Source organism: Podarcis muralis, chromosome 6, assembly GCF_964188315.1.
Source record: "Podarcis muralis chromosome 6, rPodMur119.hap1.1, whole genome shotgun sequence".
Lineage (NCBI taxonomy): Eukaryota > Metazoa > Chordata > Lepidosauria > Squamata > Lacertidae > Podarcis > Podarcis muralis.
The window spans coordinates 74,672,108-74,698,221 of record NC_135660.1 but is presented as its reverse complement, the minus strand read 5'-3'; the positions used below and the strand labels follow the sequence as shown (position 1 = coordinate 74,698,221).

The following is a 26,114-nucleotide window of genomic DNA, read 5'->3' as shown; positions in this document are numbered from 1 at the left end:
CAATCCTATTCAATAGTCATTCTTAGACACACCCTTCATCAATTTGGCTGAATACTTGAAATGTCACGTTGCAGCTAGTGGTCATTACAACACCCTGGGCCTGCAATGAATTAATTTCTACAAAGGGAAGTAGGGCTATCTGGCCTGGCTGCATTCCTTGCCTAACCCCAGGTTTGACTGCTCATTTTTAAAGGGGGAGAGCTTCTCAGGGGAAAACACTTATCCCTATCCACCATTGCCTCCAAACACTATTGGCATTTCTGGAAAATATACAATCCTTCAATTACTGTCAGTAAAGTTGAAAACACATTTTGTATGGAATTAGTTGAGCTCTCTCACACAGCTTGAAGTCTGAATAGGTAAAGGGCACATAGTCAAAGACTTCTTAGCCTTTTGTCCCCTATTGATTTTTCAGCTCAAAATAACCATTGCTTTTTCACCTATTGTGGGAAGGCTACAGTGTATTTGTGTCTCTTGCAGCCTCTCCTTCTCACTGGAGGCAATTTTGAGTGGGAAAATGCCTTGGATGGGTGGGAGGGGGAAGTGCTTAGCAACCTATCCCAGCGCCAAATCCACCCCGGCCCGACTTCTGAGAAGTCGCTGCAGCGTCTGGACCACAGAAACCCAGCAGGGCGGGGTGAGGAGGCCGCTACTTATAGCTTTGGGCGGAGCCTCTGGCGCCTCGCGCGAGCGCAGCCTCCGCCGGCTCTATTTATGCGGCGCCCTCGTCGGCGGCCCCCGCCCTCGCGCGCCGCCCCGCCCCTTTTCTCCCCTCGGATATCCCTCCCTCCCCGTCGGCGCGCGCCTCTCGCCGCTCCATGGAGGAGGCGGGGATGCTGTGCGGACTGCGCGCGGGATGGGGGCGCAGCCGAGCTGCAGCCGGCCCGGGACAAGCGCTGTGCAAGGCGAGCGGCTGCAGCAGCAGCAGCAGCAAGAGGGACAGCCGCGCGCTCGGCGGGGAGCCTGAGCTGGAGGCTGAGGAGGCAGGCGCCACCGCCGCCGCCGCCGGGACCAGCGAGGCTCTGGCGGGCTGGGATGAAGCGGGCGGCGGGCGGCTGTGGGGCCAAATAGCTTCCCGCGGCGGCGGCGGCGGGAGAGGCGACGACGGCGGCTGCTGCTATTGCTGCTGCGGGCAGGAGGCTGAGGGCAGCGCGGCGGCGGCGGCCGCCGTCGCCTCAGCGTCCTCCGCCGCTGCCGAGTGGGGCGCGGGGATGGCGGCTCCTCCTCACGGCTACCCGCTCTCGGACCCGGGCTCCAACAGCGAGCGCAGCGCCGACTCGCCGCTGCCCGACGACGACGGCGGCTCCTCGGCGCCCGGCCCCGCCCGAGCCCCCTCGGCCAGCCCCGAGTGGGGCGAGGAGAGGTTCCGCGTGGACAGGAAGAAGCTGGAGGCCATGCTGCAAGGTGAGGAGCCCGCGGCGGGAGGGAAAGGCGAGCGGGCGGGCGGGCGGGCGGGCGACGCCGAGGGACTCCAGGGAGCCGCGGCTGGGACGGCCGCGCGGCGCCTGCGCAACTCGGCCCGAGCATTCCGCTTTGCCTCCCTCGCCGCTATTCGCTGCCCGTTAGACGCGCGGTGGGGAACGTCCTCCTCACCACGTGGCAGAGGGGACCACGCAGCCAGCGTCTCGTGAGGAAGCCCCTTCCCCGGGCTCGCCTGCGTGTCCAGCCTGGAAGGAAGGGGGCGCCTTTAGCTTGCATCCCCGCCCCGTACTTTTGTTGTTGTTGTTGTTTAGTCGTTTAGTCGTGTCCGACTCTTCGTGACCCCATGGACCAGAGCACGCCAGGCACCTCTGTCCTCCACTACCTCCCGCAGTTTGGTCAGACTCATGCTGGTAACCTCGAAAACACTATCCAACCATCTCGTCCTCTGTCGCCCCCTTCTCCTTGTGCCCTCCATCTTTCCCAGCATCAGGGTCTTCTCCAGGGAGTCTTCTCTAATCATGAGGTGGCCAAAGTACTGGAGCCTCAGCTTCACGATCTGTCCTTCCAGTGAGCACTCAGGGCTGATTTCCTTAAGAATGGATGCGTTTGATCTTCTTGCAGTCCATGGGACTCTCAAGAGTCTTCTCCAGCGCCCCGTACTACTTGATGTATTTCTCCACAAACTTTTTGTGAAATCCAGGCATTGTTCTTTTGCCTTTTTCCATCTCGTCGACTCCCTTTGCACAGTTCTTCCCCCAGGAGGAAGAATAGTTGGCTTATGCAATCTGTGGGATCTAGTTGAGATTCTGTATTGAATCTCTGTTCTTCACACAACCATCCAGTTTTCCCCTCCCTCCTTTGGGGACTGAAACTGCAGCCTGGAGTGTCTCCAAGGAGGAGGACAGAATAGCCCATTCTGCCACACTTCTGCATCCTAACTTGTGTGGTAAAATCCTCCTCTCTGCTTGGCCATAGAACCATAGAATTGGAAGGGACCCTGGAGTCATCTAGTCCAGCCCTCTGCAATGCAAAAATATGCAGCTGTCCCATATGGGAGTTGAACCTGCAACCTTGGTGTTATCAGCATCACTGGAAAACATTTTATTTGTTTTAAAGCCACGCATCCCTCCAGAAAAAGAGTTCATTCCCCAGGTAGTTTGCTTTACACAGCATGGCCTTAATAAATTAACAGAGAAGTGGTCCCAGCACCATGTGGGATCTTCAAGGCCAGTGCCCGTGTGGGCATTGCTGTTGAGGGTAAAGCAGGAAAGGTGCTCAGCACCAGCTATTGGGGAAAACCTCACCCCCAGTTTTGAGGAGCACCTCTTCCCCCTCTGTCAGCATTTAGAAGTTGCTGGCGGTGCCCGTCTACTTCTCCCTCCCTTTGTGGACTTCTGGGAAGATAGCTTTCAAGGGCTTGTGTGTTGCATGGCCAAAAGGAGCAGTTCAGCCCTTTTGATTGAAAAGATTTCATTAACAGAGCTTTAGTGGTGGTGGGAGGATGGAGAGGGGGCTGTCAGGAGTCAAGGTGCTGGCCTTGACACATGGAGAGAATTGGGGGCTAGAGGCACCCTTAGTGCGCAGAGATCTTTAGCAAAGCTGGAGAAATGGACCCTTTTCTGTGTGTGAATTTCCAGCCAAAGCTTTCATTTTTACCCTGTTTCAAAGCAGGATGTCATTTCTTCCATTCTAGGAATAGTGGCTGCTGTAATTTGGTGTTTCTGGGATGCTCCAAGTTTGGTCTCTTCACACTCCCCCCCCCCCAACCTTCCTACTCCAATGTGCCATCTAAAATGCAAGGCTAGAAATAGTTTGCAGAGCACACACTGAAATATGCTGTCTCCAAACTTCGCTGGCTGTTTTGTTTTCTCCTCCCTCCTCTCAACTTTCCTTCCCGTTTGTTTCCCAAACACATCAGGTCCCAGATGTGGATAAACTCTCCTCTCTACAGATGTCAGTGCTTATAGCCTCTGCTGTTTTTCAGAGGCTGGAAGTGTTTGTTTCTCTAAGCTGAGGAGTCCACATTTGTCGAGAAATTAGCATTTTTAGGGGCTTGGTGCAAAGTGAATCTCAATAGCTTCTATGTGTTTTGTTTTGTTTTAAAAAAACTTAATCATTAACACAGGCCCAAAGTTCTGCTTCACAGCATCTCAGAGATGTAGGTTTTCCAGGCAACTTCTTAGCTGTGCTTAATTAACATATGCATTCTGAAATGAATACTCTGTTGCATAGTGTGAGTGACTGTCAAAGTGGTAAGATAATTTTGTAACCAATTTATGGGCAACCCCTTTAGAAGGGAAAACATTAAGGAAATTGAACACTATAAAATGAACATCTGTAATATAGGAGGCTTTTTGGAAATTATCCAAATCCAGGCTTTTAAAAATATTTGCAGCTGGTATAATCTGACATGCATTATTTCCTTATACAGCTCCAAATACAGCAGTAAACTTGTTCTTCACTTTCTAAATTACTTGAGTTCAGACTTCCCCAGGATCCTTTTTATAAGGCTGACGTTGCAAAGGATTCTGGGTAACTTTGTAGGACATTGGGTGCTGTTTGGTTCTCCTGAGTCCAAATTGTTGCTGCTGTCTTTTTCCTTTTTCTGCAGTCTTTTAAGTAGGTGCTACAACAATACCCTAATTTGTGGTGTGTATACTCATTTTATATTGCCCCATTTAGTATCTGGTTACAATGGATTTTGCATGTGTTTCCAGCACTTGGAAATGCGGGCGAGTGTGACCAGGTATCATGGGGCAGAAATGCATGGCATGGACATTAATAACCCTATCATACATTTTCTTACGTATTTTCAGTAAGATGAACCCAACTATCCCCTGCGGATTTGGGTTGCAGGGAAAGATTGGAAGTAGTCTACAAAAGAGTGCTTTAGGCAGCATATCCACCATTACTTATCTTCTCATCATGGAATCCATAAATGATTGCGGTATCCTAGAGTTCTGCAGTTTGGAAACCATTGTTCCATGAATGAAAACTCAGTAGTACTGAGACAATTCACATAGTATTGTTGAACTCCTATAATGTGGAAGGTAGGCTAGAAATTAACTGCATCAGTTTACTAACAAAAATGCAAATGTTTAAGAGTGCACTGTGTAGAGGAGAACCAAGTGTTTTCTGTTGCCTGTTTATTATGATGGGTTGCCTTAAAAATTTGTTCTGTTTTGAATTGCGTTACCCTTGCTGGAACTTAAGTAGACAGTTTTTGATAAAACATTTACGAGGGCTGGTTATGAAGGCAGATGTGTAGATTAGAAATGGTTGGAAATCCTCAGCATTTGTGTACCTAATTGAGCTTTTAATGGTCCCTGTGCTTTAGTGGTGGAGATCAGAAATTATCCAGAAACCTTTCCTTTGATCAAAGCAAATAACTCCATTTTATTGCTTTGCAGTTTAGTATGCTGATTATGTTGTGAACCACCTGTAGCATTTTTTTAAAGTGGAAAAGCAGGATTACAGTAATTTTATGAACTCTGTACATAAGCCCTTCTAAAACATCCCACTATATGTCTATGCTTGGTGTAGGGTGGCTAGACTTGGTGGGTCTTTGATCATAACATGGCTTGTATTATAATGTATGCAGATCAGAGATGGAGAAACTCTGCTCCCATCATATGTTGTTGGCCTACAACTCCTGCAATGGTTCAACAAACTGGCAACATGTAGTGGCAAGATAAATTGATGAGCTATGTGGAATTGGATAAGTTGACATACAAACTGTAACAAGGACAACCATGACTTCAAGGAAGAATGGGACCTTTTTACAAATTATCTAAAAAGGCAACAAAATGATTTAGACTCCTTGGCAGGTTTTGAATAAACATCCACAAAGTTATCAGTTGAATATATGATAGAAAAGGCAACAATATGTACAATTTTATAATATGCAGAGAATAATATGTGTAAAGAAACCAGGGAGAGGAGCTAAGGGAAGTCCTTGGGGGAGAGAGGGAAGGGGGGAATGTAAATGGTTATGTTGATTGATAATTTGTTTGCTAAAATTGTTCAATAAAATATATTTAAAAAACAAACAAGCTGGCAACATGTACAGCACTCTGCAACATTCATGTGGCTAACTTACACTTATAATCAAGGCTTTGCAAGTGAGCACTATATACTTGTTTCCTTCATGCCTTCAAAATTGCAAAGCACCGGGACTGAACTCTCCAACGCACCTTTCCAAATATTCTGTAGCTCTTCTAACTCTCTACAGCACACAAATAAATTATGTTGCTGCTGATCCACATTTTAAATAACTCATTTTCCGTATTTTGCTGCCGCAAAATAGGAAGTAGTGTTTACTTCTTGCAAGATATCCCCGTAGCTGTGTTGCCTCTGTGTTCAGTTCTGAATGTTCTATTCACATGGTTATAGCACAGCTTTTGATCATCAGATCAGTGAATTGTGGGTAGTAGAAAAGCAGTCAGTATGACTGACTATAATGTTTGGAATTTGTTTCAAATTAGATTCAGTCTCCTGGGGGTAGGTTAATCTTTAAGCAGTTAATATTTTGTTTTGCTGATAGAGGGATTTTTGGTATGCAACTGAGCAGAGATCACAGTATTTACTGTAATGACTATAATTTAACTTTAAAATTTGAGGAGGCCTTTAAACCCTAAAGGCATGGTATAATCATTGGAAAGAAGTTTGTGTGAGAGATCGTACTGCTAGCTGATCAGAGCTGAGCAGTGGAACATATGGCAGATAATGCCGTGAGGTTTTACCTGATGTGGAATATAATTCTAGCTCTTGAACCCCCCCCCCCCAATTCCTCCAAGCAGCTCAAGGAGGTATTTATGACCCCCTCTTAGTTCTTACACAGGCTGAGACATAGCGTTTAGCCCAGTGTTACTCAGGAAGCTTTACAGCTCAGAGGGGGTTTGAGAGTTGAACACCCTAACCTCTGTACCACACTGGTCAAATCACGTTACCAGTGGGCAGCCCGTATGCATATTTTTCATCTCTTGCTAGGCAGATGGACAGTTAAGGCTACCTGTCTTTGGAGGTGTTTGCCCATCCATGTACCTGGCTCAGGAACTCAGATTTAATAAGTGGTCACAACAGGCACACATTGATAAATTACTATTTGGCCGATGATTGTCAGCACTCTCCCACAGAAGTCTCCCATTTAGAGGAGGTGCTCATGTGCTTTCTGTTCGCTAGAAAACACTTTTTTAAAAGATTAGTTTATTTTCTTGTCGTACTTATCTTCATATATACTAAAAAGACCTAGTGTAACTTACACAATATGTACCTCCTTCTGGATCTGCTTATATTTTTACTGCTCTTTTTATAGTTCCACTTGATTCTGCTTGCTTCCACTAAACTGTCTTGCATGATTTTATCTGCTTGGGTATATATTGCCTTATACAAAGTATGCAGAAAAGCCATAACAGAGAGCAGGGATTAGCTGGAGCGATGCAACTTCCCATCAGTGCACCATGCTTATTTTGTCCTTATCCTGTATTTAATTTTTCAGCTGCTTCAGGCAAGAGTACTTCCTTGTTCACCTTATGAAGCTGATCAGCAGCTGTGGAACAGATGCCTAATTGAAACATTTACTGGAGCAGCATAGTTGATACTTTGGCAATACCTGTAGAGAAGACCTGCACAGGTCATTGAATGATGCTCTATCTCATGCCTGCATTCCACCCACTCTCAGACTGACGGTGCCTAAGCCACACTGTTCTTCTCTACAAACATTATCAGAGAGGAATTTAACCAGTCCACAATAAAGTGATTTTTACTAATTCTTTAAATTAAGTCTGTACCTTCATTCAGGTAAAAAAATTCTAGTCCATTTTACAGTAGTTTCCAAAGCACAATTAATAATTGTAGCTGGAGGCAGGGAGGGCATCAGATACTACAAACCTGAGGGTTATTTTTAAAAACAAACAAACAAACACCAAAACCCTAAAATACATTGATGTGGTCACCAGGTTAGTCTCCTTGAAGAAAAGTCCCACACTACCACTACTGAAAAGGCCCCTTTCCCTATTGCTCCCTCACCTTGCTCCACTTTTTATTTTTATTTTTTGGTGGGTGGGAGCACTGAGCTAAGCCATAGTTCTGTTTAACATGTCATCTCAACCCAGGTTCATGGCTTATCTCTCCCAAACAAACCACGAGCTGTAAACTATAGGACAAAGCTTGGTTACAGCTCATGGTTTCTCTGGAAAGTTCTAAACCATAAGCCTGAGTTCTGACAACAAGCTAAACCACAGCTCAGCTCCTTGCAGCAGCAGAGCCAGTGTGGTGTAGTGGTTAAGAGCGGTAGTCACGTAATCTGGGTAACCGGGTTCGCGTCTCCGCTCCTCCACATGCAGCTGCTGGGTGACCTTGGGCCAGTCACACTTCTCTGAAGTCTCTCAGCCCCACTCACCTCACAGAGTGTTTGTTGTGGGGGAGGAAGGGAAAGGAGATTGTTAGCCGCTTTGAGACTCCTGAAGGGGAGTGAAAGGCGGGATATCAAATCCGAACTCTTCTTCTTCTTCTTCTTCTTCTTCAAAATTATGAATGAGGAGCAAAGTGACCACAATCTCATCTCCAGGAGCCCACCCTTTTCATCATGCGAACCAGGCCAGCACTTAGACTCCAGGGATTCTGTTACAAATAGCTTGTGAGTTTGGAGGGCCATGACTGACTTGAATTGCTGCATAATATATAATAAATCTGAATATCGCTTCCCAAACACGACAGATTCTAAGCTGTCAGGAAAGTAATTGGCATTAATTCTAGACTAGAGTTGCTGTTAGAAGTATTGAATGAGAATGATCCCAAACAAGTGGTGTGTTCATTGGAAATGTTGCTTTGTACTTATAGAAACACTCTATTTTAAAACACAATGATTTTAATTTTCTGTGTACTAATAACCTAGCTCCATTGAAGGCTGGAGATCAAACAATGATCAGAAATCTGAGCTGGGTCCCTTGGACATGACATGCAGCCCATGCCCCGTTTCGTGCTTGCCCATACGTTACTGAATGTGAAGAACAACTGTGTTTGGGTACTATTGTGCTGGTAATGCAGTGCTAGCTTATTTCAGGACTTCACCCAAAGCTTGTGGGGCTTGGAGTTCGTCAGCTGCAATTTGCTGCTAAATTGCTTTGGGGAAATGCAGTAGTAATTTATTGCACCTTGCCTAGCATACTTATAAGAGGCAGCATAGATCGTTTGGGGCTAGCATGGAACACAACCTTGCAAATCCCACAAAAGTTAGTAGTGTACAACAGTCTTTACTAACCTGCCTGCCCACATGTATCTGTGTTAGTCATCTGTGGCGTATTGGTGGCGTGAAATGGAAGGAAAATGCTACTTAACATTCTAGTTTTCTGCTTACCTGGCCATTACTCTGGTGTAATGTTTCTCTCCTAGAAAGAAATAAGTGTCCTTCAGTGATATAAGATTAGACTGAAGGAAAGATTAAAAGGACAGAGACTTGACAGAAATATTTTGTAGTTGCTAAAAAACTTTGGACATTGGGATGCAGAAAGGGGAGGTATGGGGGAGTCTGTGAAATAAGGTTTAGGAAAAAAAGGTTATGAAATTATACACGTTTGTATGTTTTTTTATATGTTTGTTTTGTTTTAAAAAATACTGTAAAACCAATAAAAAAATTTTATTAAAAAAAAAAAAAAGAAAAGAAATAAGTGTCCTTGTAAAATGCAAGTCATTTCAGTGCTGCTTTATTCAGTGCAAGGAGATAGACCCAGTACTGAAAAATGGTAGCTGAGAGAGCAGCAAAAATATTATCCCCACTGTAGTGCAGAAGGCAAGTCAGTGCTCTGATAAAGAAAGGGCAGTGATGGAAAGTAGCAATATCATTTTCAAAGAACTTAAATTCAGCAAAATAATGGTGTCTCGGCTACAGACATGAAGATTGGCACTAAAGGTTACATAAAAGCAAGGATTCTGCTGTGTCTACTTGTATCAATTCTGTTTACCTCCACTGCAGAAATCTGTGGATCTTGCAAAGGGAGCAAGCTAACATTTTCTTTGTGTTACTGGGGGGAAAAATCTCATAGCAGTAGCTGCGAATGTAGTTAAGGCAAACCAGAGATTCTGGCTAAAGACGACATTCTCAAACTTCCTTTCAGCAGATGTGCTGGTAACGTTGAATACCTGTTGTCAGGACGGGCTCCATGCCAGGGAGGGTTTCCTGCAAATGAGCATCAAAAAAGACTGCTGGGACACGTAAAATGCTTTAAAAACTTTCTTTTCTCTTAAACTTAAGGCTTTGGCAGCAAGTTCACTTTTTATTCATACTCTCTCCCCATCTCCCACCCCCAGTTGATCATATTAAAATTGGGCAGTTTGTATTTGAGATTTTTTATTTAGCAAAGCTCAAGCATGTCAAGTATTGCTTCAGTGGTGAGAAGCAGAATTTGCCCCTGTGTGTGTCTGAGCTTCAGAACTCTTAAGGGGAGGGTTCTTTGTATGTGTGTAAACTTCTTTTATTTATGCAACTTTGTGAATTTCTCACACAGTGTGCTACAGTGTTTACATCCAATGCACTTGTGTTACATTTAATAGCATTTTGGTTATTTTTGCGATAGGTGTATACAGAAATCTCTTTGTATCCTCGTTGCTGGTCAATTTGGTGAATTTTCTTCAGTGTTGTTATGCAGATCTTTACTTGGTTTTTTTCAAGTGACAGAGTGATGCATTGTGCAGTATACCCACAACTTGTGTGAGGATGGGTTATATTCCGGGGGTTGAGCCTAAAGCCAAAATTGTGTATAGGGAAAACTGTGAATCTGGTCTGGGACCGTAATACATTTCATTTCATTGTATAGGGAAAACACATTGGGTTCAGTGGCAGATGGGATTGCCAAAGTCGTCTTCTGCAGGCGTCTGCCCCCTTTTCATATGTTTTTTAAAAATTTTGCCAAGTGAGTAAAGTGGAATGTGCACAAATTAAATTCACATAAGTTGCAGGCTTACTGAAATTTATGGCATTTAGAATCATAGCTGGTTATAATCTGCATTTCATCCTAGACGTTAATAGGGATGGAGGTCTGTTCATGTAAGGAACCCTTTCTTGTTGAATTATACCTGAGTAAGTGCAACACAGGAATGTGGGTGGCGTGGACTTGCTGATCAGAAGGTCAGCGGTTCGAATCCCCGTGATGGGGTGAGCTCCCGTTGCTCGGTCCCTGCTCCTGCCAACCTAGCAGTTCAAAAGCATGTCAAAGTGCAAGTAGATAAATAGGTACTGCTCCGGCAGGAAGGTAAACAGTGTTTCTGTGCGCTGCTCTGGTTTGCCAGAAGCAGCTTAGTCATGCTGGCCACATGACCCGGAAGCTGTACGCCGGCTCCCTCTGCCAATAAAGCAAGATGAGCGCTGCAACCCCAGAGTTGGTCACGATTGGACCGAATGGTCAGGTGTCCCTTTACCTTTAAGTTCAACATAGTCATTAAATAATGAGGGACTATGGCATAGTTTGGAATCTCTGCCATTGTTCAGCACTGTATGGATCGTAGCTCAAGGAATTGTAGCAGGCTGTGCCCTAATGCATTATACTAGTGATGCCTTTTTTTAACTGTGTAAAACGGTGTTCCCCAATCTGGTGCCTTCCAGAAGTTGTTGAACTATGGCTCCCATGAAGCTCAGCCAGCATGGCCAATAGCCAAGGATGATGGCATTTGTAGTCCAATAACTTCTGGAGGGCACCTGGCTGGGGAAACCTGGTATAGAAACTTGCATCAGGTAACAGAGATGTCTCTATGTAAGAAGGAAGCAATGTGAAAGTTTTTAGATTTACAGATAAAATGCATCTTTAAAGCTCTACTGATAAATTGAGGTGGAAGTGGCTTTGACCGTTCCTGAGTTTTCCGTCTTGAATGTGTTTTTGTGAAAAGCTGCGATTAACATTGCCAGTTAGAAAATCTGCAGCAAGAGCTGGATTGCAATTCTCTGTGTACTTGCTTGGTATTAACTGTCATGATAAAAGTTGCGTGAGTGGTTTGTCTTAGATGTAAAACCATTCCTAACACTTAAAATGAAGTCAGTGTTCTGAATAAGAATCAAGTTCTTGCTCTTCTGGAATAGGTAGATATGCAATGCAGGAAGTTCATTCTTTCCTATATAAATATCTCTTAGTAATAATAAACCACTAAAAGGATCCAAGCCTCTTCCTCCCTGTGTCTAGGTTTTTAATGAACCACTGCAATACTTTGCTTAGAAAACCAAAATACTGAGGTTTCAGGTTAGCAGTCTAGATTCTGTAGTAACTGGAACATCTTTAATAGCGTTTACATTTTGTTTCATGTGTGCATAGCAGGAAAGGCTTCAGTTACTATTTTTGCTTTCATGTGCCAAATCTGCTGATTAGGCTTTCCTATAGAAAAATAAATATATGAAACGGATTTGTGGGAGTTGTAGTCTTTAAAACATTTTTACATTCCTTTGTTAACTATTGTAATAATACCACTTTCTCAAATTTCAGTGTTTCCTTAGTAGTATAACAGGCTATCTTGGTTTGGCATGAATGCCTTGGTTAAGTATTGCTGGCTTGCACATTCCTGTTGGTTACATTGCAATCTTTACCTATCATTGGAAAATATGCCCTGTTAACTGCTCATTGTGGACAGCCTGATTAAAAACCTGCCTATTTAGTGAATAAACATGTCAGTGTTTATCCCTTATACAAGCTAGAAAACGGTCTTCATAATTCTGCATATTTCACTTTATGTAAGGGGAAATGGCGACCATCTGTATGCTGTGCCAAGAAAATGCAAGCTCTGTAGGTGGAATAATTTGTATAAATGTGCGTGCCATTTGCATAGTGTCCCACCACCTTCCCAAGAGATTTGCTAACTTGCTTGTATGGAATGAGATGAAGAGAATATGGGGTGGGGGAGGCAGCTGACAGCTAAGCAATGGTCAAAAGGAGTAGTCAGCAATTTGGGCTGAACACCAAGTACTTTCAGACCTTAGTAGGCTCATTTTTTGGCTAGGAAGGGCAAGGAGGCACATCCTTGTTTGATGGCACCTAGCTGGGCACTTTCACAGATAGACTCAAGTGTACATCACCCTCACCATTTAATGACTTAATTAATGCATGCAAATAAAGGATGGTCTTTCCTCTTTCTGCAGCTGCATTTTGGTATGTACAGTGGTGCCCCGCAAGACGAAAACCTCGCTAGACGAAAGGGTTTTCCGTTTTTTGAGTCGTTCCGCAAGACGAATTTCCCTATGGGCTTGCTTCGCAAGACGAAACGTCTTGCGAGTTTGTTTCCTTTTTCTTAAAGCCGCTAAGCCGTTAATAGCCGCTAAGCCGCTAATAGCCACTAAGCCGCTAATAGCCGTGCTTCGCAAGACGAAAAAAACCGCAAGACGAAGAGACTCGCGGAATGGATTAATTTCATCTTGCGAGGCACCACTGTAATAGTCAAGGATGGATGGAGGAGGATCAACATTGAAATGGTGGGTAGGAAAGTTGTCATGAAATGCAACTGGATTTCATCCACACAATTTTTTCCTCTTCACCCCTTTTTGCTTTTATCTTACTTCCACAACTGTGTTGGTAAAGTTCATTGAAACATTTTTCATAGCCCCAGTACAAATAGCAAGCTGAAGGAGAGCTGTTTAGGGCAATTTGATCATTGGATTAGGTTTTAATCAAGGCTTCCTCTAGTTCTGGGTTTCCCCAAACTTGGGCCTTCAGCTGTTTTTGGACTACAATTCCCACCATCCCTGACCACTGGTCCTGCTAACTATAGATAATGGGAGTTGTAGTCCCAGAACCACTTGAGACCCAAGTTTTGGAAACCCCGCTCTAGTTTGAGCCTTCTCCTGACACTGGAGCACTGAAACACCTTGTAATTTAGAAAAAAATATATAAAAATTAAGTCTCTGTGCCTGTCCATTGTTGCTCAGTGTCATCACCTTAGAGTGACAATTTGTGCACCAGATTCCCAAGTATACTATGTGCAACAAACCACAATTAGATGCATAGAGCGACAGGTAAAAAGTTTTTATTGATTTTGCTATTCGTTTCCTCTCTGTGTAAGTTCAAATTTATGCCTAATTTTATGAATTTTGGTGACTTGTGTTCAAAACCTTTCCTTCTCATACTTCTGTGCAGACAATAAATTCACCAACATCTTGTCATATGCAGGGAAAGCATTGTAGGTCAGATTGGAGTCAATGAACACCTGAAATAGAGCCAGGATTTCCCTCTTACTCCTTCAGCTATCTTTTTCTGTCACATTCGGTGCGCCACTCTTTTCAGGACTTCAGAGTGATGCACCTACATGGTTTTACTTGCAGCAACCTAAGAAGTAATCTGCATAAGCTTGCCCAGTCATCCCCAATACTCCTGTCCAGTATGTCACACTAGATCTGGATAACTGATGTTGCCAAAACTCATAACTAGCTGTTCCAGTAAATGAACTTGTCTAGCCTTTCCTGCTAATCTACATTATGAATTGAGCAATATTTCCCTAAGAAACCTCTCTCAATGAGATTCTGAGGAGAAACTTGGCAGATGAGTTGATGAAAGGCAGCTGCTTTGTAAATGCATGTGCATTGGTTCCTCAGTGTTAACCCCCCGCCCTTGATGGAAACCCGTGAATTGCCGTGAACTGGGGGTGATATTCAGCTAGGTATTACTTAGAGTAGACCCATTGACATTAATGGCCCTGGTTTAGTCATGTTCATCCATTTCTCTAGATCTCCTCTGAGAACAACTTGGTCGAATACCGCCCTGTGAGACCAGGCCACCGGGCCAAAGTTGGGGGTATTTCCTCTTATAGAGCAATGTCTTCCTGTAATGTTTGTTGTTGTTGTTTAGTCATTTAGTTGTGTCCGACTCTTCGTGACCCCATGGAACAGAACATGCCAGGCACCTCTGTCCTCCACTACTTCCCGCAGTTTGGTCAAACTCATGCTGGTAACCTCGAAAACACTATCCAACCATCTCGTCCTCTGTCGCCCCCTTCTCCTTGTGCCCTCCATCTTTCCCAGCATCAGTGTCTTCTCCTGGGAGTCTTCTCTTCTCATGAGGTGGCCAAAGTACTGGAGCCTCAGCTTCACGACCTGTCCTTCCAGTGAGCACTCAGGGCTGATTTCCTTAAGAATGGATGTGTTTGATCTTCCTGCAGTCCATGGGGCTCTCAAGAACTCTCAAGACTCCTGTAATGTTTATGTGGTAGATATTTCACTCTCCAGTTCTAAACCTCTCTATGGTTCCCTGATATGTCCATTAGGATAAGGGGCGCAGGTGAGTTTCCAGGCAGCCCTCTGCCATTGCTGGCATGATGGGTGTGATGCAGGTGAGACCACAAACTACAACTTCAAGAGGCCAATTTAATGTTTGTATAGCAGCATCAGCAGACAGGTTTATGAGCTGAGGGGGAACTTGCAGAATATAAACGAACTCATTGCACATTCTTACCAAAGCTGCTTGTGTGAGTACTGAACTGATTTGTTTTGATTGGAGTGAAAGGGAGTTTGCCCACTACTACTCTAGACATGGGGTGAGAGACAGGGATGAGAAGGAGAAGCATGGTATCTGCAACAGCTGTCTCTTTCCATGAAGCTTTATTGACATTAAGTTTCAGATCTTGGTCTATGAGACAGCAGAGAGCTGCAGCCTCCAAGGTGCAGCTGCTTTCTGCTTCTGGTACAAAATGTGCTTGAAAGAGTGTGGACAATGCCTGGCAGTATCTTGGAAGCTGGATGGGTAGCAGATGACTATATTGTGAAAACTGCAGAGCATCTCTGTCTCTCCATCCCTGCTGCAATGCCTCAGAGCACCTTAGACATTATGGCAAAGATGGGAGAGAATATGCCATGTGGGTGGGATCCGTGATGTAGATGCAGTGAGTACCCCAATTCTTAAAAGTTGCAGTAGTCAAAAGGCAGGGCTATAGTATTCCAGTGTTCATTTTGTTCCAGGATGTTCATAACACTGCATTCATAAAGCCGTCAGCTGTCGTCCAAAGAGTTTCTTTCAAGCTCCAAGCAGAATGTAGCTTCTGGTAATCAAAGTTTGAATCATTATTGAACTGAAACATATGCCTCTTTAAAAAGAAAATACAGATAGGGCTGAGCTGCAGGAGGAGTGTTCCCAAGTGTTGTTGGCAGTGCTTTGCAGTTATTTTGTGAGTGATTGCTGCAAAAGGCCTTAAGTATTAATATTTTTGGAGGTGGGTTTTTTTTTGCCCATTTAGAAAGCACTTTCCTCACTCTGAATTCCCTTAGTGACGTTGGACAAATACTATTTGTTATGCAACCTCATGACATCATCACATTAAGTACACGAACCCTGATTAGAATTGTCTGTGTGGCCATTGCCAGGAATTAGTAAGCTCAGTTAGAAGAGGTGGCGGTGGTGGAGGAAGCACAGAAACAGCAGAAGCAATGACAGTCAGCAGGGTCAAAATCCACATACATATACCAAACTATAAAGCATTTTCAGAAAACTTGTTCCCGGAAAGCATTAGTTTTGACCTCAACTTCAAAACAGGCAAGCATTTGTCCCTCTCGCTAGCTATGTATTAGAGCTCTTGCCTTTCATTCGCTTCTTGATATCTTAAGATAAAAATGGTCCAAATTAAATGCAACGCCAGACTATGGTGCACTGAAGCACTTCACATTATGGCAAAATGTTCAGTGCACTGAGAGATATTCTGAAGATATTGTGTACTGACTGGAATGTTAGGGCAATTTACATCTCAGATTGGGGACTAAATAAGGACTCTATGAAACTGTCTTGTGTACAGAAGTCCTGAGGGTAATTAAAATCACACAGTGTGGAAAATATTCATGTGAAGATTTTATGGATATATATTTTATATATAAATAATATATGCAGGTATCAGGATGGGTGCACCAGCCCGGTTAGTTTGGCTCCGAGCCAATAAGCAGCCATGGATCATGGACCTGAAGTAGCAATTATCTAGGCTGCTCTGTGCATTTCCTCTTCCAACTGTGCCATGGCCCTGTCCCCTACTCTTGACACTACAATTGTTGTGGAATGACCACAAGCACCTGTGCGGTGCTTCTGGTTTGTCTACCTAAGCTTGATACGCAGATGGGGAGTTATAATAGAAAACAAAATTGCTGATACCATAATACCAGTATACACATGTATGGTACGCTTGCAACTGGAAATACTGGTCAGCTCACCTCAAAACGAACATTGTAGAGTTAGAAAAGGTTCAGAGAAGGGCAACCAAAATTATCAAGGGAATGAAGCAACTCACCAATGAGAAAATGTTGCAGCATTTGGGACTTTATGGTTTAGAGAAAAGACAAGAAGTATTATTATTATTATTATTATTTTATTATTACATGGTTGCCCTGGCTAGTCCAAGCACCTTGTCCACATCTCCTAGCTTTTCTAACAGAAACTCACCCACAACAACAGGACTAGACAGTGTTCTGCCTAGAAGAGAAATGATGGAAGTGTATCAAGTTATGGAGACAGTGGATAAAGAAATTGCCTTAGTAGGTGCTCTTCAGCCCTTTCCTTTCTGAGGTAAGATCAGTTAGAGGTGAGCTGTGCTTTGGAACAGAAACCCGCTAAACTATTTTTTTCCCCCTTTCCTTACGCAATTTGAATTAAGACCTACTGGTGCACTAAGGCCCTTAGCTTGACTTGCTGCTATAACAGCAAGTTTTTAAGATACTGAATTTTAACTGTTTGTTTTTTATTGTGTATTCTGAATCTTGTACTCTGCTTTGGACAACTTGTTGGGACAACAGATTATAAACTTGATAAATATACAACAAGGATCTTCAGAAAGAAGCACTCTTTCCTGGCCATCTCCAGCCTCCTGCTTCATAAGGATGAAGTTTGAAAATGCATATTGATAATTCCCTCTGCTATTTCTGTAAAAAAATGACAATTAAAATAAAAAAGGATTTCTGGACCACTTAATATTTAAAATATTTACATGGTATATAAAAATAGAGCATAAAAACAATATAATAAAAAACAGGTACAACATAAATAGTAAAATAAAAAAAAATATAACTTCAGTAATAACAGGGTCCAACCCTACAGGTCAGGAAAAGCCTGGACAAATGAAATTTATGAAATTTCTGAAGTGACTGATGGATCTCAATTATCTCAATTTGTCATGCAGAAAGAACACTGAGTAGTTCTATCACTGCTGCTGTTGCTAACAGACATTTAGCTAAATCTAAAGTTAATGATGCACTTTGTAGTAGCAGAAAGTTGGAACTCTGTTCCCATCAGAATATTCACATATAAATATGTATTTAATTGAAAATTCCTTTTGGGTGACTTTCTCTGTCTAGTCTTAGTTGAGAAATGTGGGTACTTTTTGAACTGGCTAATGAGTGCAAGAAGTTGAGAGAATGAGTAAGTGTGGAAAGTTTGAGATTTCTGTTTACCCCAAGCAACGAGAACCATGTAGTCTTCATATTCTAAAGCATAAGGAGCCCACCTGCAGAATTTTGCATTCTGATAGTATTAAACTTGTTAGCATTAACTTCTGTTTTTTCTCATTTTGGGGGTTTGGTCTCTTATCTCTAGCTATGTTGTTTGGGGTGCATACTCTTCCCCCACCCCCAGTTTCAGGATTATCTGAGATCTTGCATTGAATTAATTTACTTTAGTATAATGTGTCGTGCCCCCCCCCAAAAAAAAACCCTCATAAGGCACAATCTTTTATTTTTGGGACCTGCTTGCATGTCACTGAAATCCTATCCATTGCCTGAGCCATATGGATCAACCAGTTCTTGAGCCTCCTATAATCCATTTGTTGGTCACAGTCTTTGTGTTGAAGCATTTCACTCACCTTCTTGCTTAGTTTGAGCCCCCAAGTTATGCTAGCGTACTATGAAGAGCGCTTGCGTAGTCTTACTGAACAGCTTTACAAACTACTCCACAAAAACATTTGATAGCCCCAGTGTAATTTGCAACTTATGTAAAACTGGAGAGGGCAACCTGTGGCCTTGTCACATCTGGCCTACTCAGAGCCCTGCTCAGGGAAGACCTATTGAAATTAGTGGACTAACTTAGATTCATTTGTTTCAGTGGGTCTCCCCTATTATTGAGTTGGACTGCAAATCTTATTATCCCTGACCATTGTTTATGCTGGCTAGGGCTTCCAGGTATTGTGTTCCACTATATGTTGTAAACCAGGGGATCCCAAATTGTGATCTGTGTACCACCAGTAGTCCACAAGCTTTATTCAGTTGGTCTGCAGCATGCCTGTGGATCTGTGGTTGAAGACAGAAGATGGCACATGCATCACATTACACATTCATATTGCTTTTAATTGTATTTTAATTTTTTTCTTACACTGGACTTTTTATTATGTTACAATTTTAATTCTTTGGAATTAAAATTGTAATCTAATAAAATGCATTGTAAAAGAAATAACAGAAGCAATTAAATACAATTAAAACCATGCAGCATCTAACACAAAACATTACAATTAATACAATAGACAGAAACATCATTAAGTGGTCCACCAAGACTCTCAGCTATTTTCAAGAAATCCCTGGGGACACAGGGAGTTGAAGAAACACTATTGTAGACTATAGGTTGCCCACTCATTGGTGTGAAGCAAAACCCACCCAAACTGCTGTAAAGGTTTCTGTTTTGGTCCCTTGGAATGTTATGCTCTCCACAGGTGAACAGGCAATTGGCTGTCGACAAGCCTGCAGTTGTATTGTGTGAGATATAATGCACAGTTTAGTAGTCAGTGTAAAAGTATAACTGATCCTTGTCAGTAAAAAAATCTAAGCATAAAACAGAAGAGCAGAGGTGGGGGTGGTAGGGCTTGTTCAAGTCAATATACCGTGGTACCTCTAAGTTACGGACTCCATGCGTCCTGGGTGCTGTTCGCACCCAAAAAGTCCGCAACTAGAGCACCGTGCCGCTTCTGCGCATGTGAGAAGCACGCAGAATGCTTTTGCACATGCATGCGTAGTGAAACCCGGAAGAGTACATTTCCAGGTTTGCCGCGTTCGCAAGCTGAAAAGACGCATCCAGCATTCTCCTTTAACCATGTTTTAGTATACCCTGAACTCTTCAGACTGAAAGTTAGTTTATGCTTCATTGGACAGTTTGCATTTTTAGTGTGTGGGAGTGTTGGTGAATATGCTGTTGAAAGTTTCTCTAAGGAGCCTATAGTTTGTTTCCAGGGCCTTAAAAACAAAGTAATGAGCAACAGTGGCTTGTATGTAGATTGAGAAATGTGTTCCCAAGAATTGCAAATTTCATTTGTCTGAGGTTACCTGACTCATTCAGCCAGTTATTCTAGCAAGTATGTTCCCCGTTAGCACTGGCTGATTTGAACCCCATAGAAGTTCATGGTTATGCAAACTAGGAAAGCGGGAGGGAATGTGTGTGAGAGGCAGTCTGTATCTAGGCAGTCTGAATTCTGCAACATATGTAAATCATGCAAACAGCCGTTTTGCACTCTCTCTTCCATGGCATTGTTCTGATTTTTCTAGTCAAGGGAACTGAATCCCTTCTCTTAGCCAAAATTCAGCCATCTTCCTGGTTTCTGAGATTTCAAAAGGCATTGCTCACCTGTCTTCCAACGTAACTGCACAGCCACAAAAGCTGGAAGCTTGCTCTCTTGTTCTGAAGGAACTCCAAGATCGGCAAGAATCTGAATTCTGTGCCTTTTAGCCTACCTGTGTTTTTCCTTCTTACTCTGAAATTGCATGTGTATATGCAACACAGCCATTAATAAAAATAGGATGTACAATGATCTATCCTCATTCCTCAGGCTACTTTCATAGTTACAGCAGCCATAGTGGCTTATTTTCTTAAAGGCTTTGTTGGTTTTTGCTCTTTGAGTGTACTGATGCTATTAAATTGGTTACAATTGGACAATTGCAATTGCATCAGCAGGATACAGAAGAGATCACATCAGCAGAAGGCTCTGGACAGAGAAACATGGCTCTTGTTTCTCATGCAGAAGCTCTCTCCAACCAGTCATAAATGTCCACGACCCAAATAGCAGAACAGGGGTTTGGAGAATTTGTGGTCCTCTGGGTGTTTTGTATCATCCCTAACCACTGATAAATGCTAGCTGGGGCTGATGGCAATCTGGGGTCCTAAAAGTACTGATAGACACTAAATTGCATCAGCATCAGCAAGCATTCCCAAGAGTGAGTGAAGGATGGGAGTTGTAGTTCATCAACATTTCCATGCCAGGACTACAGGTTCCCCACTACTGTGTTGGGCCTTTTGCTGTTGAATAATGATTTCTGTTCTGTTATCTTGGCTTTGCCCTCTCCCTGTAGGCTTTTTTTTGGGGGGGGGATTAGCATGGTCTGTGTTTAATTATGCACAGAATGAATTGTCAGTTTGGCTTTGAACTGTGCAGACAGTTTTAGTTTGTGACTATTTTCTGCAGAACTTATTGAATGTAATATTGTACTTGAGAGAGAGGGGGGTGGAGAGAATGACTTTGCTTATTAGTTTTGCATTTGGTGTATTGTCTTGCTTGACATCCATTGGTTCTTAGAGCATAATAATTCTACCACTAAAAAGGTAAACAAAAGTGAACCCTGGCGACAATGGGGTGCAGCACTCATCTCGCTTCAGGCCGAGGGAGCTGGCGTTTGTCCACAGACAGCTTTCCGGGCCAGCTAGACTAACAACCTGATGATTCTCAAAAGAAGGCACACATAACCATGTACAGAGAAGACCAGTCAAGATACCCAGGTGTTCTTCAGAGAATCTTGGAAAGGTACAGTGCAGTAATTGGAGACAGGGGTGAGGGTTAGACATTCCCATAGCAAAATCTAAGGGTAATCGAGGCAGGTGAAGGTACCGCCATTAAGCTGCCAGAGGTGATAATCGCACCCCCCCCCATGATGGTGGCTCCTCCTTTGAAAAGAACAAAATGATAACAAGCCAGGGAGCCCTTCTCTTTCTAGGAACTTCACCTTTGTTTCATCACTTTGGATTCTGTATTTCTGCTGTCAGTTGGCCCCATGATGCAATAGAAAAGACTGCCTGCCACTTACATAGACGTCTTTGACATCAAGGAGTGTCTGGCAACTTTGGTCTTACAGGCTCTCAAATTACTGAGACACACAGATTGAGTGATCTCTAAGATTCTCTGAAAGGAAACCAACTGCACAATGCAGGATGTGAACGATGTTAATATGGAACTTGAATGCACGTAAGCTGTAATCTACTGGTTGTTTCATTGCCTCAAGCGATGCTTATTTCTGGAGCGTGGTAAAAAAGAGAAGCTTGATTGTCTGATGGATACAAAAACTGAGCCGGCCAAAATCATTTTTCTGACGAGAATGGCCATCTTACAACTGATGCGGGTTTTAACTTGCCTTCAAGATTGAAAGTGGCATGTGCATGAAAAATAGCAGAATTCATTATTTGGAATGTCTTCCAAGTCTTCTGGTTTCTTATAATAGCTGGGGATGGGGAGTGCTGAAGTGTTTTTGAGAACACGCAGAACCACCAGCAATGCATGAAGGAAAGAAGAAGCAAATGCTGTTGAGGATAGTAGCACAGATAACATCTTTTGGAATTAACCTCGGCTGTTCCACCTTTTGAATGAAACAGAGCAATTTATAACAGGGCAAAACACTTGCATTGCCGGCACTCAGTGAATGCAAAACCTCTTGCATTTCTTCTCCTTTCCTGCGGTGTCAGCATGTGAAATTTACAGAAAAGTACAAGATAGCTCCGGCCTGAATGGCAGGGACAAAATTAAATTTAGTAATTCAGTTCACTGTCTTGTTGCTAGTTGCAGTCAAAAATAGAATTGATTGCCACTAGTGGTCAGTAAAGATCCTTTCACTCCTTTCCTGACAGTTAAATATTCCACTATTTTGAACTTCTTCACTGCCACTGTTTGCTGTAAAGAGAAAATGCCTAAGTTTCCAAAGTGTGTAAATGTTGTTGATGTGTTAAAACCTCTGCCCCATATACAAATATAAAAATTGGGGAGTAAAAAGCTGGGTATAGCATTCTTAAAATGAATGTTACACACATGTGTATAATTTTGAAATCTTACGCAAATTTAGATTCCTCTAACAGGATTGATTCCAAAAATATGGTTAAAACAGGTTTTCAATACAGTGGTACCTCGGGTTAAGTACTTAATTCGTTCTGGAGGTCCGTTCTTAACCTGAAACTGTTCTTAACCTGAAGCACCACTTTAGCTAATGGGGCCTCCTGCTGCCGCCACACCGCCGGAGCATGATTTCTGTTCTTATCCTGAAGCAAAGTTTTTAACCCGAGGTACTATTTCTGGGTTAGCGGAGTTTGTAACCTGAAGCATATGTAACCCGAGGTACCACTGTACTTAATTTACATGGAATTTAGGATATTAGGAATAGTACTAATCCGGGATTTTACAAGCAGCCTAATGGCGTAAAACCAACTTTAAAATCCTTGGCAATTGATTGCTTGGCTTTGAGGGATGAAGAGCAAATTAAATGCCATTATTTCACATCCCCTTTGACATTTTTGGCATGTGTTTACTCATTTGTCATTTATTTGACAGTGAGCGCGGAACAAGCCAGTTAAAGAGCAGTGTTGCAGTGTTGTTTCTGTTTATGTCCCTGTGAAATTTTGTTTTGGTTTTTCTTGCTTTTTCATTTCCATGTAATCCAGTGAAAATCTTTGTGAATCGGCCTCCTGGAAAAAATAAATCAATAGATTCGTACTGCTTTTGTACCAGAATCAGTGGGGTTCAATCATCTTTGGAGAATTGTTGCCATGCTCCTTTGCCTTTAGTTAAGTGCCTCTGACACATTATGGTCCAATTTCATACCATTCAATGCCAATACCATTCTGCATATTGGGGGTGGGGGGAGGGATAGCATTTCTGTGGCTCATCTAGGGCAGAGCCATTGTGTACCTTCTAAGATCAGTAGTGCTAGCAACCTTAATCAAAAGTGAAGCTCCCCCCCAACTTTATCTATGAAATTTTTAATAGCTTCATTGAGTTCCTTCATCACAGCGGAGAATATTACATGGCAATATTTATTTAGGTTACAGTGGTACCTCAGTTTAAGTACTTAATTCATTCTGGAGGTCCGTTCTTAACCTGAAACTGTTCTTAACCTGAGGTACCACATGAGCTAATAGGGCCTCCCGCTGCTGCTGCGCCGCCGGCGCACGATTTCTGTTCTCATCCTGAAGCAAAGTTCTTAACCTAAGGTACTATTTCTGGGTCTGTAACTTGAAGCATCTGTAACCCGAGGTACCACTGTATTTGTACCATGCTCGGGGCCGTCTTAAGCATATCCGACGCCATGGTGCAAAGATCACTCTGGCGGCGCCCCGCCCCCCCCATTTCCCAGAGTTGTCAACCTTTTTTTAGTTAGGGAGCTCACACCACACTTACACATTATCTCTGCTTGGGGAAAGAAAACAGGAAACATAAACAGAGAACCAGTAAACAGTTAGGATGCAGCTTAACTGTATCAGAAAGGCACCCGGCCAATTTGGTTGCCAATCATTCTGGGTAACACTGTAACTGGTAGAATAAAGCCTCAATTTAAAACACATACAGTAAAAATGTAACAATAATGTAACACTAATCCAAACCATGGCTTAGCATGAATGTGCAGAAAAGAAAGATTGCAGCTGCACTGCTCTTTCCCCAGTTCTGGCTAAGCCATGCGTTGAATTCAAACCTGGGCTTGTGGCTTGTTTTCACCAGACAAACCATAAGCGCCAAAAAGAACAAACCATGACTACGGCTCAGTGTTTGCCTGGAGTACTGCAGCCATGATCTTCACTTCGGCTTCCCCATTTGCACTAAGTTATGATTTAGCTTAACGTTATGTGTAAACTTGAGTCATAGCTAAGCTTTCACCCGGCACCTGAATGTCAGGTATGTGGGTGCTAATCACATTTTAGGGAAAGGGCATTTTCAGAGCTGGAGTACCTACCAGCCTGCTCTCATGTCACCTCTGACCATGCAGTTGCCAGTGGCAAGATGTAGGGGCCTCTTAGGCAGAGCTTGATGTTGATTAGATATAATGTGCATTAAGTGGTATAAATATTATTGATTAATTAATAAACTCAATTGCAAGCACAGAGAGGTTTTGCACATGGCAACTCTTCACTTGAAGAGGGTTTGAAAGCAGTTGGCACAATGAGGTATAGCTTCTTAATTTCCTTTTTCTTGCACTGTGAATGTACAGATGTGACCATAGTTGTGTTTTCCTATGGTCTTTCTCTACAAATACATTTAAGGTGGCGACATTGCATTTCAGTTAGACTTTGGCAGCACAGTGGGCATTTCCAATGTCAAGTTTGCTTCTGACGTGCCAAGGGGTGATATTTGAATGGAAAATTGACTGGTGGAGGGGCAGTGTTTATGGGCTATCTAGGTTCCAGTGTGATACCTGCAACCACCAGTTGCTCCTATGATGCCCAGGAAAGGTCTCTGCATATATCCCCACAAAGCATGGTTTGCTCTTCGTGCTCTGTTTGCACTAGCTTAGCCTTTCCTTCAGCAGACATGCCCCCTTGAGCTTCACTTCACTGGATGCCAGAAGTGGACAGTCACTTTCCATTCAGAGTGGAAGAGAGGTGGTGGCTGATGTACGTGCCTTTTTCTATAGATTAGTGGGCATTCTCATACCTTTTTGTCTTGTCTCTTTCTCTGACCTCTTTGGGCAGAGTGTTTCCACCCCCATTGTTCTACCCAGACACTGAGGTCCAGCGTCGAGGGCCTTCTGGCGGTTCCCTCACTGCGAGAAGCCAAGTTACAGGGAACCAGGCAGAGGGCTTTCTTGGTAGTGGCACCCGCCCTGTGGAACGCCCTCCCACCAGATGTCAAAGAGTAAAACAACTACCAGACTTTTAGAAGACATCTAAAGGCAGCCCTGTTTAGGGAAGCTTTTAATGTTTGGACTACTGTATTTTAATATTTTGTTGGAAGCCACCCAGAGTGGCTGGGGAAACCCAGCCAGATTGGTGGGGTATGAATAATAAAATATTATTATTATTATTATTATTATTATTATTATTATTATTATTATTATTATTATTATTATTTGCTGTGGGCAGCCATTTTGTGTCACGTCATGCCCTTGACAGCCATTTTGAGTTGAACCCAGCTATTTGTGAATAAGAGCAGTCAAAATTATAATGTGCCTACCGGCCAGAAAAGGTTGTCAGTCCTGGCTTTCCATTTCTCTTGCCTGTTGCTTTTCTTGAACCCCAACCTCTGTAGCTTTCTCCCAACCTGTTCATTGCTGGCAATCTCCTTTGAAAAAGACAGTCAGTAGAAAAGAATATGCTAGCATGACCCTTTTGAATAGTGTAAGCTACACCAGCCATTATTTCTTTACTTATTTAAACCATATTTATTCAGTTCTTTAGTGGGGCATTTCCTTTTGTCCCTGACAAACTACCTGCAGCCTTGGAGCTGGGAACCTTACTATGCAAAAAGTAGAGTAAATCGATTGCCAAAATGTGTTCTTTTTGCTGGAATGCTTCTGGTAACATGGTCAATACAGGTATTGTTTCCAGCTGTTGGAAAATCCACCAGTGCCAAGCTTTTTGTGAAGAAGAGATGCTGACTGTTTTCTAAGGATCTAGAAAATTGTGGATGTTTCCAATTAAGCCTCTCATGCCTTTCTAAAGATAGTTCAGCTCCTAATATAATATTGGATCATCTGCCTGCGTTAGATCCATGTTGCTTTTCCAAGCCCCATTCAACTGTAAGCTTTGACATAC

At 43.0% G+C, this 26,114-nt stretch overlaps 1 protein-coding gene across 2 annotated transcripts in view; it reads left to right on the top strand.

The window, feature by feature from the left end:
• The first annotated feature begins 803 nt into the window (after positions 1 to 803).
• BICC1 (BicC family RNA binding protein 1) overlaps positions 804 to 26,114 on the top strand; it is a 109,629-nt gene continuing 84,318 nt past the window's right edge. For both annotated transcript variants that reach the window (XM_028729303.2, XM_028729304.2), the window contains exon 1: positions 804 to 1,404. In XM_028729303.2, coding sequence (XP_028585136.2) covers positions 819 to 1,404 — 586 coding nt within the window. In that variant the 5' untranslated portion in view covers positions 804 to 818. The remainder of the gene's footprint in view (positions 1,405 to 26,114) is intronic.